Source organism: Pseudochaenichthys georgianus, chromosome 21 (genome assembly GCF_902827115.2).
Source record: "Pseudochaenichthys georgianus chromosome 21, fPseGeo1.2, whole genome shotgun sequence".
In the NCBI taxonomy this organism is placed as follows: domain Eukaryota; kingdom Metazoa; phylum Chordata; class Actinopteri; order Perciformes; family Channichthyidae; genus Pseudochaenichthys; species Pseudochaenichthys georgianus.
Genome location: NC_047523.1, coordinates 25839602 through 25852451, shown reverse-complemented (window position 1 = coordinate 25852451; position 12850 = coordinate 25839602). Strand labels below are relative to the sequence as shown.

At 40.8% G+C, this 12850-nt stretch overlaps 2 protein-coding genes across 3 annotated transcripts; both read left to right on the top strand.

The window, feature by feature from the left end:
• Positions 1-4484: 4484 nt before the first annotated feature.
• On the top strand, positions 4485-7059 carry abhd13 (abhydrolase domain containing 13). Its single transcript, XM_034109993.2, has 2 exons — positions 4485-4708; positions 5777-7059. Exon 2 carries the CDS (start codon positions 5811-5813, stop codon positions 6864-6866), a length of 1056 nt encoding a protein of 351 aa, XP_033965884.1. The 5' UTR covers positions 4485-4708; positions 5777-5810; the 3' UTR covers positions 6867-7059.
• Positions 7060-9829: 2770 nt separating this feature from the next.
• On the top strand, positions 9830-12814 carry tnfsf13b (TNF superfamily member 13b). Of its 2 annotated transcripts, XM_034110588.2 has the most exons (6): positions 9833-10300; positions 10404-10503; positions 11109-11165; positions 11386-11510; positions 11815-11965; positions 12152-12814. In XM_034110588.2, exons 1-6 carry the CDS (start codon positions 10070-10072, stop codon positions 12262-12264), a joined length of 777 nt encoding a protein of 258 aa, XP_033966479.1. In that variant the 5' UTR covers positions 9833-10069; the 3' UTR covers positions 12265-12814. The 2 variants fall into 2 exon arrangements, with proteins under 2 accessions (XP_033966480.1, XP_033966479.1); XM_034110589.2 differs by lacking the exon at positions 11109-11165 and having other exon boundaries at positions 9830-10300.
• Positions 12815-12850: the final 36 nt, after the last annotated feature.

The following is a 12850-nucleotide window of genomic DNA, read 5'->3' as shown; positions in this document are numbered from 1 at the left end:
TTTATTGTCATTTCAACAAGACACAGAGTGTACTATTAAAACGAAATGTCGTTGTACTGGCTTACAGGATACATATAAATAAAATAGACATACTATATAGAAAATATGTGCGCTTTACACAGCGTAATGTAATCTCTGTGTTACTGGTCTACTTAATGTTCAGCAGTCTGATGGCATGGGGGAAAAAGCTATTACAGAATCTGACTGTTTTGCTCTTAATGCTGTGGAACCTCTTGCCAGAGGGCAGTAGGGAGAACAGAGCATGGTGAGGATGAGTGGGGTCTTTCAAAATGTTCTGGGCTTTTGTCAGGCAGCGTTTCTGAGCGGTGTCTCTGATGGGAGGGAGAGAAACTCCGATGATCTTCTCTGCTGTCCTGACCACTCTCTGCAGAGACTTCCAGTCTTTGGTGTTGCAGTCTCTCGACCAGATGGAGATGGTGCTGGTCAGCACGCTCTCTGTGGTTCCTCTGTAGAACGTGGTGAGGATGAGAGGGGGGAGCTGTGTTCTTCTCAACCTGCGCAGGAAGTGTAGGCACTGCTGTGCCTTCTTAAATAGTGATGTAGTGTGAGTGGACCAGGTCAGACTGCTTGTGATATGCACCCCAGGAACTTGGTGCTGTCTGTAGTCTTCACTGCTGTGCCGTTGATGTGGAGTTGTGGGTGACAGTGCTTTTTGTTCCTGAAGTCGACAATGATTCGTCGACAACGATAAAACAAAAAAATTTGTTTTATCGACATTCAGGATCAGGTTGTTGGTGTTACACCAATCTGTCAGATGTTTCACCTCCTCCCTGTAGGTTGTTGTCCCTGATGAGTCCCACTACTGTCGTATCGTCCGCGTACTTTATGATGTGGTTGGTACAGAACCTGGAGAAGGATGATAGAAATAATAAATAGGCAAAGATATTAGCTTTTTTATGCTTCATTTGTAGAGAGCTTATAGTACAATCAAGATTGATTGCCTGGTGTCTTTTGTATTACATAAGAACAAACTTAATAAGATGTTATATACTGTATATGACAACATTGCAGGTGGACAACAGCACAGTGGAAAAGAGCTTTGTGAGTCCAGAGTGGTGATGAAAGGCAGTAAATAGGCTCTATGAGTTGTTACCAGGACGGATATACAGTTTAGCTGCTCCCTTTGGGGACAACCCATTTCCACAAAACCTTCAAATCTTCTGCTTAAGCTCTAGTTTTGTAAAAGAAAATGTGATCGATATCAGGTGTGTGTTATGTGGAGCACTTTGTCTTTACAGTAAATGACCTGTAATGCAATATCTTTTTTTTCTAGTTGTGATTTGCGTCTAGCATTTACCACAGACACAGAGATAGTTCAAGATAAATAAATAAACCAAAACAAGTTACTCCTCCTCGCTGTTTCTGCCCCCTCCTCTGTGATGTGTTTAAAATGAAACGTTGCCATTATGCAGCTGTCCTCCCTGACTCAAAGCTTTGCTCTGTCTCCAAGGTGACAACACCTTTACATTGTAGCCATGGACACCACAGCTATCACCCAGAGCATGGCATCTAGTGACTTGCACATCAAAGAGCCATCAGTCATGATGATGTCAGATGAGCTTAACTATGTATTTCACATATCCAGCAAAAATGCAATGACAGCAACTCCACACAGTGAGATATAAAGCCACAGCACCAGTCAGAAAAGATGCTGACTGACGGAGAAATCAATGTGTATCAATTGGGTGCACAGCGTGAGGTGAATGACAAGCGTGTCCTTTGGCCTGATGATATGATATTCCCAGCGAGGTCATCAGAGTCTCTCCCCGTCCTGTTGCAGCTCTGGATCTGTATTATTGAGCTCAGGCCCTCCAGCTCTCTGGAGTGCTATATTTTCAGTAATTGAGTCGTGGGATACACGACTTCAGCTCCAGAGTGTATATGTGTGTATAAGAGCTTCAATGTGTGTGCGTGTGTGAGTGTGTAATAGATGTTTTGACTGGCTTGTCAAAGGTAATTGAGTCGTAGGTAAGAGAGAGTGAACTTGCCAGCTGTCAGTCTCTTAAAAGGCAAATCCATCAGAATGCAGCAGTCCCTATAAAGAGACATGTGTGCTGGTGTGTGTTTGCACATTCCTGCCTGCCATGCATACTATAGATACTGCACCTCCAAACAGGCAGGGGTGCAGCTGTATAAAAGGCCACAGCACTATGATTCTGTACCATTACCATTTTGACTACAGAATGTGCATGACAAATGGAGTTTGAACATGGACATTCTGTAATCTTGAAGTCAATCTGTTTTAAGTGAAGAGAATAAAACAGTGCTTCATCCTCAATTCTCATTTAGTACAAAGAAACCATTTTCCCTTTAAGGGACATTTTCCAACAGAATTCTGAGCTGCTGTATGAGAGAGTTTTGCAAACAGAAATGAAAAATAAAGAACATATGCACATATTCCAAAAGCTTTTGTGTTGCTGCTTGTTTGAAATGTCAAAAAACATTAGGCCTGAATATCAAAACCTGCAGTTTGCCCTGTAGATTGTCCACGAGCCAGCCACAATATAGATTATCTTTATTTTAAGATGACCATTAGTCCACCTGCCTACAGTATGTGACCTGTTATCGTACACATGTTATTGTGTAAGTCTGTTCACATCATTTCCACCTCCTCCAAAGAAGCACAGCAGACATATCCTTACCTGCATCGATAATGCAGCTATACAGCTCCTTATTGCCAGCATCAGCACATCTGCCTCGACATAAATACTAGAGATTTAGCATATGCTTTCGCTCACTGACTTTATGTTAGGTGATTATATTTTGGTAGCCTATTGTGTTTTTAATCTAACAGAATATAAAGTGCTTCATGGGGTTTTTATGCTGACTTGAATCAAATCAAAGAACGTCAAGGATAGAGCTGAACAGCCAACAGCTGTGCTAGTCTGCACATAATCTGTCTGTCTCCTCCAAGGTCACACTGAGAGAGCAAGATATTAAATACAGCAGCACCAATAGTAAACATGAAAAGAGGAAAAAACAGCAACATATAATATTGAAATGTCTGGTTTTTATCTTCTGATGAGCTTAATACGTAGATTCTCCCATGCATGTATACTGAGATGTTGTGTACATGTTGATATGCTTTCTGCTCTCGCTGTCCTTTTATCAAGGGACATTTCTCTCAGCAACCCACCTGTCAGCATGGTGTTTATATTTACAATTTGACCCAGTTATAGACTGTGAGATGTGACAATTCTGACTCCACCAAGCCATCACGTCCGTTCTTTGTGGTTGACATCAAAGCAGCAGGGTAACATAGTCTTTCAAGATACAAATTATATTAGAATTGTGATGTAGGAAGCACAATTATTACATCAGTCTTACCCTTCAGAATAGGTTTTTTTGGAATCTAGCTTTTAAGTGGCCAGTGTTCCTTCTTGTAGGCCTATATCAACATCACCATCTTACACCCACTTCATTTTTACGTTTGATGTCATGCATGAATGATAGCTAGACCCTGTCTGTTCATGCATTATAACCCAGCATTGATTATTCACAAAGCCCACTAGCTTTAATTTGGGTATTTTACTCATACCCTGTAAATATAAACCTTCACCTAGTGATTTTCTGGATTATACTCTCTCCTATAGCACCACCTGGTGGGAAAAATTGAATTAAATTAAAGAGCACTCACCTTTAACAACCAGTGTGTAAAAGTGGTTGCTGCTCTCTGTATTTTCAAAACGTTGCAACACTGCGTCAAGCTAAATGGGTACTAATTTTTCAGCAAACCTTTATGAAAACAACTGTATGCTTTTCAGTTTTTAAAAGCTTTTTTAACAAAATATTATTGTGAAATCTGATGTGCAAATGCATCTGTCGATTGAATGTTTCTCATAACTCATTATGCTGCTTTCAAATCTGTGTCTCAGTGCTGTACGCTACCAGTAACCTCTGCGGAAACATTGGTATAACTGCATTTTTTTATTTATATTTGAGTGTTGTATGTCTTTTTTTTCAAATTGTCTCTTTAAATAAAGCTCTTGAAATACTGCTCATCAGGGCACTCTAGTTAATGAGAGACAAACTAGAAGTAAGCTGTTAAAAAATAAATCAGACAATCATATTTACCACCATTTACAAATCAGAGGGCATGGAAACAATATACAGAAGAAAAAAATGTATGGGCAACTAGGATCAGAAGATAAGATAAAGATAAATGCAATACAATAAGATAAATACATTGACATGAATTGTGAGAAAAGTAAGTTGGTAGCCTTATAATGACTACATTAAGTTAGGACAGCGTTATCTGACCGGCACACCCAGCATCTAACCAGTTCTTATAAACACTTTCAGGATCCAAACACTACTGGAATATGATGGATGTGGACTAGATGTTTGACTGATGGAGCAATAAACGCACCCACCAGACACTGTAGGAGTTAACTAACTCCAGAAGATGGCAGCAATGCAACACTAACTGATTTTGAACCTCAGAGAAGAAGGAACCTTTCTACTGCATAGCCCAACCAACACGGAACTTATTAGGGATACACTAGATGCTAACCAGCTGTGTGGCTAGCCGGGTTCCTGTCGACAGTTATTCACCTTGCTTCCTCACAAGTTAACTTTCACTGTAATTTACCTAACTGCTACATAGCCGCATGACAGCAACTTTGCTGTCTATGTGTTACGGCTTTGTGAAATATTCATGCTGCTGAGGTGCTAAAATGAGAGAAGGGTGAGTATGCGGCTACTTAGCTAACCATTGAAGAGATATGTGGCTACATAAAACAGTGCTGTTAGCATTAGCCGCTGTCATAGGATAGGTTAGCTTGATAGTTAGCATGCTTGTTACAGAGCTAAGCGAGCTAGCTAGCGTATATTTCGGTTTTATAGTCACTCAGTTCAAAGCTTGGTATATTGCCGTTTCGGAAATAGTTCAGCTTGACAGTCCATAAATGCTGTCGGTAATGTTAAAGTTATCGTTTACCGGATAGTGCTAGTTTTCATAGCTATCTTAACGTTAGTCGTTGCTTGTATGTGCTTTTCACCAGGCTGCTAGCAGCTGTCAACATCTCTTCCTTGTGGGTGGGGTCAAGAGATGTTTTGTTTTAGTCTTGTATTTTTTACATTTATTTTATAAATGTATCCTGATGTTGTATTCAGCAACATTAACGTAGATTTAACGTATTCCCGTTGGTGGTGCTTGTTCCTGGTTCTGGAAAGCCCTACCACTTCTACTGACCACACCTGATGAGGTGAAGTTTCAGTTCATCCAGACTTGGTGGCCACCACCCCTGTTGTTGGTTTAACTCACTGACAGACAAGTGATGGTTGTGATCAGAGATCAGGCACGTAGCATTTGATTTGCCCTGAACACAGGATGGAGATGCACGGTGTTGTTCCCAGAAGTTGAATAGTTTCCAAGGGGGCTTTTTGATTAGGGGGGTTTTAAGCCTAAACTAACTAATCTACCCGGTATCTCATTTACCAGATATGTAATTTTTATATACATTAATGTGAGTATTTGTTAGTTTTTTCTCAAATTGACATACACTGGGGTTTTGCATTGATGCACTAAATAAACATTTAACAATCACTTTGGCCTCTGAAGGATATATTCATTCGTTTTTAATTACATATACTACAAACAAATTGAATTGACTATGATTTTAATGTGGACCACATGTTCTGGCCAGCATAAGTACATCCTTACCATGTTTTTAGTAATACTTTCTTTAATCAGGTACATTCATGTTGAAGCACCTCCCTTTTACTCTTCCTTGTGTTCTTTCTTTATTTGCAGAGTGTGTGTCCAGTGACTCAGCTCTTGTGTCGCCATGGAGAAACCCTGGAGGCTGTGGGCGGCAGTGGAGCGTTGTACCCTGACTCTGGCCTCCTGGTCCTGGGGTGCTTGTCGAGTCTCACTCTTGGCTCTCATCCTCACCTTCCACCTCTATGGAGGCTTCTTTCTCCTAGCTCTTATCCTAGCGTCTGTGACCGGCATCCTCTACAAGTTTCAGGATGTGCTCCTCTACTTCCCTGACCAGCCCTCCTCCTCGCGACTTTACGTTCCCATGCCAACAGGAATCCCTCATGAAAATGTGTACATTCGCACCAAAGACGGTGTGAAGCTTAATCTCATCCTGCTTCGCTACACAGGAGGCGACACACCTCCCGGGGCCACCTCTGGCAATCAAAGCAGCCCAACTTCCTCTGCTCCACCAACCATCCTCTATTTCCACGGTAACGCAGGTAATATTGGACACAGGGTTCCAAACGCCCTGCTCATGCTGGTCAATCTGAAAGCTAATGTGGTGCTGGTGGACTACCGTGGATATGGAAAGAGTGAGGGGGAGCCCTGTGAGGATGGGCTGTACCTGGATGCAGAGGCCACTCTGGACTATGTCATGACCCGTCCCGATCTGGATAAGACAAAGGTCGTTCTGTTCGGCCGATCACTGGGGGGTGCTGTGGCTGTGCGCCTGGCGTCAGTCAACCCTCACCGCGTAGCAGCCATTGTTGTTGAAAACACCTTCCTCAGCATCCCCCACATGGCAGCGACGCTCTTCTCCTTCATACCCATGCGCCTGCTGCCCCTGTGGTGCTATAGGAATCAGTTCCTGTCCTATCGACAGATGGCGCTGTGCCGCATGCCTTCGCTGTTCGTGTCCGGCCTGTCAGACCAGCTCATCCCACCAGTCATGATGAAGCAACTGTATGAAATGTCCCCTGCGCGGACTAAACGCCTGGCTATCTTTCCAGAGGGCACACACAACGACACGTGGCAGTGTCAAGGCTACTTCGCTGCTTTGGAGCAGTTCATTAAAGACCTGATGAAGAGCCACGCCCACGAGGAGAGTGCTCAGCCCTCATCTAGTGTAACCATCATCTGAAATAAGCAGTCAGGGATGACTGTTGACTCCAGATTATAAGATGGAGGAAGTGACGGCTGTCACAGTAATTGTTTGGATGTACTTATTCAATTTTTTTGAAAAGAATGTACCTTTTTATGCTTGTGTGGGTTTCTATATTATTTCACTCTTTCTACCTTTTCACTTTATGTAAATATAACTTTTGTTTAAATCATTTGACTATTTCAAGGTTTTAAGAGAGGGTAACAATGTCCTCATGGGTTCTTTTGTGTTGCCGCTATGAATGCATGTATTTATGACCTTAAATGAATGAAGCCAGATCATACATGCCCGTACTGCAAGACATGTCACTCCCACAGCAATCTGTAATGGGTCTACTGAAATTAAACTGATTACTACTGGAAATAAAATTAACCTCATCATATAAAATAAAAACACTGATATGTAGGCCTATACTGTATATATATTCGTTAATATTACATTTTTTTTAAATTTCAAATTTACCCGAGTTTGGAGTTATGTCGGCTAACATCTTCTGAGCAATACTTGGAAATCTTGTCTGGCACAATTGCGTAAAGAACTTGTGCTGTTGAATAATTATATTCAGCCATCAAAATATTTGAGTTGGCTCTGACATATATATTACTTCTGACTATTTAAAATAACTTATTGAGATATAATTTCCTGTCAAAGTGCTTCTGTTTGGCGCGGTTTGGCTAAGCTACAAGATATTTACCCTGATCCTCTATCCTGTTAAAACAGAATAAGGTACATTTCCCTCTTAAATAGGCCCAAAATGCTTTTTTTAAGCACCCTACTGGCTACTGTAGTTTGGTAAAGAGCAATTGCTCTGTTTGTGGTTCATTATTTAAAGGATAGGTGAAGTTTTCTACAAGTTTATTAGTACCTACAACACATCAATATCTACAATGAAATGTTGCCTGTGGAAGCCTCCTTCCCTAACTGACGGGATGCACTTAAGTAAATCCAAGATAGTTCAAGAAAAGATGGTGGACAAAATAAACATTCTCTTTTCATGCAAATAAAATAAAATATAAGGCTTCTGCAGTCTGTGCAAGATACATTAAATGAATATTTTTTTCAAGATGGTCTAGTGAAAAAAAATCGTTTTCCTGCTCCTCAACCCAAACTAAAATGTTCCAAAAGAGATTTAGTGTAGAAAATGACATTCATTTCGTCAAACTCGGGGCGAAGCCTCATATTACAAGCGCAGGATTTGTCCCTTGTTTCTTACAGTCTAAGCACACTAGGAAGGGATTCTTAATGGCCAGTATAGACAGAAGGATCGATTACAGCGACCAGTTACTCCCTCAAATACATGGCATGTGAGTATTGTATAGAATAGTCTTGAAATGATCTGAGCCTATCATTTAAGAACTCAAAATAAAGTGTGAGCATTTTAAAGGAATTATGTGAGTATTTGTTTGCCATCATCAGCTTTCTAATTTGTCGTCGGAGGATTCTAGGTGTTCGTCTCATCCCATGCTTATGTGGTAAAAAGGCTTTACTCTCTTGGAGGGCTTTTGATGAGCTAATGAACCTTTCCTGCATGTCTTCCAGGGGGAGAAAAGCCGGACGATGAGCACACTGTTTCCTGCTTTTGCTTCCCAAATGCAGCCTGCTGCACTGCAGTGGTTCTAAAGCCATTCGAATACAGATATAGGCTACTTAGCCATATTTGATACTGTTTCCAAACAGTATGCAGAACAAAATTCAACAAACATCAAAAGACCAAACTTGGCATCAATGTGAAACGGAAAAATGGGCTTAATGAATGTAAATTGTTGTGTGCTTTTACAAGATTTACTGTATAGATGGTCTCTTTTCTCGCTTTTATGTGTGACTTACTGCCACCAGTGGCAAACAACAGTTTCAGACATGTTTTACTTGTGTCAAATCCATAAAAGAGTTAGATTGATCCCATTATATGTTGTAGAGCACATTATGCAATCTGGATTCAACCTTGTGAATAGAAACTCATTTTAGTTCCACACTTCTGCTGTTTGCATGACAACATGTCTTCATTCAGGAAATATATAGAACTTCAACGTCATCATTCACTTAATTGTGAGGGTGGCTGGCCTGAAGCAAATGAATTCTAACTAAAGAATTGGGTTTTTATTCTAGCCACATGTACCAACACCCTGTTGATGAAAAGAAATGGAATCAAACTGAATGTGTCTTCATTTTGTTTTCTTAATCTACCAGGTTTTCTGCAAATGCACTATTGAACATATTTGTATCTTTTCATATGATTGTTATTAGAGTAGAATGAGTGATGTTGAAAGTGTTGGAATCATTTTGAATTTCCATTTGCAAGCTAGCATGTGATTTACGTTTCCTTTATCTAATGGACCTGCCCAGTGTTTGTGTGTGTTAATCTACAATGATTTACAGTAACTCCACATGATGGAGTATCTGAACAGTCAGACATCTGAATGATTCATATTTATCCTCAACATAACACAGTCAGTTTGAGAGATTTTCCATCTTACATATTGTTTTTCTATTTCCAAACAATGTCAACAACATTTTTTGTAAGTACACATTTTCACTTTCTATTTTCTGTACTGTAACATGCAATAAATTGATACATTAAAAGCATGTCTTGTTATATATTTTTTAAAGATTTCATAATGTAACCACTTCACTTTTTTAATTCTGGGAATCACATTTGGTTTGTTTTGCCCTTTACATTTTTTTCGTTCAAAGTTGAAATGTTGTACTTCCTTCTTTCAGTACATCTTGGCTCCCGTAGCTGTCACATTTAATTAATGTTATTAATAATGTCTTCATCTCTCTCCCGCTATTTTCCCCACCATCTGGAAAGCTTTCCTTCTTGTTTGTTTCCACTCTGTAACTATCATATTGTTTTTTGAGAAGCTGGAATGTGTTCTATCTTTCTAAAAGAGTGGGATGAAGAGAGAGAGATGTGTCGAGGCAGGAAGCAGTCAGTGTGGTTAGCTGAGCGGAAGAGTATAGGGGAAGCAGTTTTTTGTTTTTTTTACAGTATTTGTTCTGCGTAATCCGTCAGACATAACTGGAACCGGCTACTGAAGGATAACATGAGAGTTAAGGAAGTTGCTGGAGCTTTTGGTGTGGCGATAAGGTAAAGCCAGAGGCACAAATGACCGAAACAAACGTCCAGCATTCCGAGCGCGTCTGTCTGGTGATGCAATCAGTGTGAGCTGTTGGGAAATTGTATGGACCCTGGGATGGCAGTTTTGGCAGGTGTAGAGCCTGGGACTGGAAAAAAGACAGATGCAGGGAGGCTGTCCTGGCCTGTTTTCCTGCTGACCCTAGCTGCCGTCACCTCCTCCCTTTCTGCTCTGTCTCTGTACCAACTGGTGGCCCTCAGAGCCGAAGTAGAGGGACTCAAATCTGAGGTTTATCGCAGGAGAGAAGAAGGACAAGAGGCCAGGCATGGAAGCCAGGTGAGAGACAACTATTCCATAAAGACATCTTCTTCTGCACAGGATTTGAAAGGCAAGCATTCTACCAACATGTATTGTTTTTCTGCTTTTTGTGTCCATTCAGACTGATAATATTAGTAGGAGAAACAGCCATGAGTCCATGCATCAACCTGGGTCTCCCCTGCTGAGGAGGAGAAGATTAGTCTCTGGTTCAGAGACATTAGGTAAGACATGCTGCACCTGAACATGGTAGTCCACTGTAAGCAACCGTTAGTCCGTTATCAGGTCCTTTAGTTTCATGGGAAACAAGAGTGTTAAAGTTTTACAAATCCATGTGTTCATTTGCAAAAGGACTGAGGGTGACTCGTTTCATTTCTGATGTTTAAGGGGGTATTTAAGGTATGAAGCTACAAATCACAAAATGTCTCAGAGGTCTTTACATACACCATCTAACAGATGAGTTATGAGCGAAAACTCATAACTCAAGAAGACATTGTTCGTTTTAAATTGTATAATAGCCAAGTGCTAATGACTCATCATTTTTGGTGATAACCACTTGACAAATAGGAAGTCTGATGTGGTGAGATTATGCAACCATCCACTATTAACTAATGGCGTGAGTGTGTTCAACATTAGCTTGAACTATTAAACTACCTCTGGGGTGTACAGGACACCAATATGTAGATGTTGTTGCAAAGAGATGAACTTATTGGAGAAAGGGAAGGAACAGATGGAAAAAGAGAGGCAGCCATGAAATAAGCAATGCACATATTGTTGGGAAACAGCTGACCAGTTTTAAGATTTCTACATTTCTCATGTGTTTTAACAGTAACTCAGCCTTGCCTGCAGTTGTTGGCAAACAATAACAGGAGAACCTTTTCGAAAGGTAAAGAATGCTTGATCTGGACTATGATAGTTTTCTGAATTGTAATAGTGATTTATCTGGATTGTAATTTGACATTTAGTATATGCATTAGTACAGCATTTCACCCTTGATGTATCAACACCATCATTAGTGACTCCAGTAACTGATCTGAAACAGGATGACAGTCAGTATCCATCTTTGATGCTTCGACATGGTTTCTGATATATTCTTATCTTTCCAGAACATGACTCGGAGCCACACACAGGGATCCCCTGGCAGACTGGACTGAAGAGAGGCTCTGCACTGGAGGAAGATGGAGACACCATATTAGTCAGAGAGGAGGGATTCTACTTTGTGTACAGTCAGGTACATGTGTTCGCGTCATTGCATCGTTTTTCCACAGGGAGGTGCTGCTAGTCTGTTTGCCAAACACCAGATATCAGAAAAAAGAGAACATGCCTACATGCATTGCAGAAAAAAGGGTGTGCTTGATCTTAGTATACATTCGGTTAACCTTGAAGAAAAGTAAGATAAAGAAGAGGACATGTAAATTCTGCATGCATATTCAATAAGCAGCAAAGTAGCAATTGATATAAAACCCACATGACTGTTTAAACATGCCATGCCTCATCATACCACAGATGTAACCCAGTGTTTCTGATGTGAACAGGTCTACTACATAGACAGCACCTTTGCAATGGGTCACGTGGTGATCCGCAGGAAGAGGAATGTGGTGGGAGACGAGCCTCAGTATGTGATCTTGTTCCGCTGCATCCAGAACATGAACCCTGTGCACGCTTACAACACCTGCTTCACCGGAGGTTAGTCTGAGTTGTTGTTAAAGCCAAGTTCACGCTGTTTTGCAACACCTGTTATGGAAGGCCAGCAAGTGTTTGTATTCATTATTCAAGCTCTCAAGCATGTGTGTGTCTGGGGATTGGCTGCATTGTTGTGAAGCTGTTAAAAAAAGGCAGTTATTTGTCTCAAATGTCATTTGCATCCCTCAGGTATTGTAAAGCTGGAGGTCAGGGACCACCTGGAGCTGCTGATCCCTCGTTCAACCGCCAACGTGTCCCTGTCTGGAGAATCCACCTTCCTGGGTGCTGTCAAACTGACTTAAATTGTGACAACCACAATGTGCACCTGGAGATGCTGTTGTGACAGGAAAGGGGTACCATCAAAGTAACAAGGCACAGTTCTAGTGACCTCGTCTGACTGAGACAATATGTGAGGTGAGGTGAAGAATAAGGAAGCAACCGTTTCTGCATTGGCTGAACAATAGACGTGTCACTCATTGTGTGTTCAGCCTGACGGGACATGAAGAGGACTGAGTCACATAACATATAGTCTTTACTCTTTCAAAAATACATACACCTAGCCTCATCAGTATGGTAATTTCTACAACACAACAGGGAAAGGGTGTTAAAATAAATATTCACACATGGCAATATCTGCATTATAATTGTTGTATCATTCTCATACTGTTTAGTTCATTTATCTACTCCTGTAGTGCATTACTGAAATAGTTATTTCCATCTGCTTTGTTATTCCAGATATGTAATCATAAACAACAGTTGTTTGATGTATCATCTGTTAATCATCCAATGAGGATTAACCTATATATGTCTACTCAAACATTCCGATGCAATAAAGAAAGAGTTCTTGCACAAGCCATGACATCATCTGGTATCAGGGTGGGTGTTGTT

What these genes read in the sequence shown, in the direction of transcription:
- tnfsf13b (XM_034110588.2), top strand. Translation starts at nt 10,070, where the DNA reads ATGGACCCTGGGATGGCAGTTTTGGCAGGTGTAGAGCCTGGGACTGGA. An exon ending in AGGCCAGGCATGGAAGCCAG is followed by an intron (nt 10,301 to 10,403) that starts GTGAGAGACAAC and finishes GTGTCCATTCAG; the next exon opens with ACTGATAATATTAGTAGGAG. An exon ending in CAACACCTGCTTCACCGGAG is followed by an intron (nt 11,966 to 12,151) that starts GTTAGTCTGAGT and finishes TGCATCCCTCAG; the next exon opens with GTATTGTAAAGCTGGAGGTC.
- abhd13 (XM_034109993.2), top strand. Translation starts at nt 5,811, where the DNA reads ATGGAGAAACCCTGGAGGCTGTGGGCGGCAGTGGAGCGTTGTACCCTG.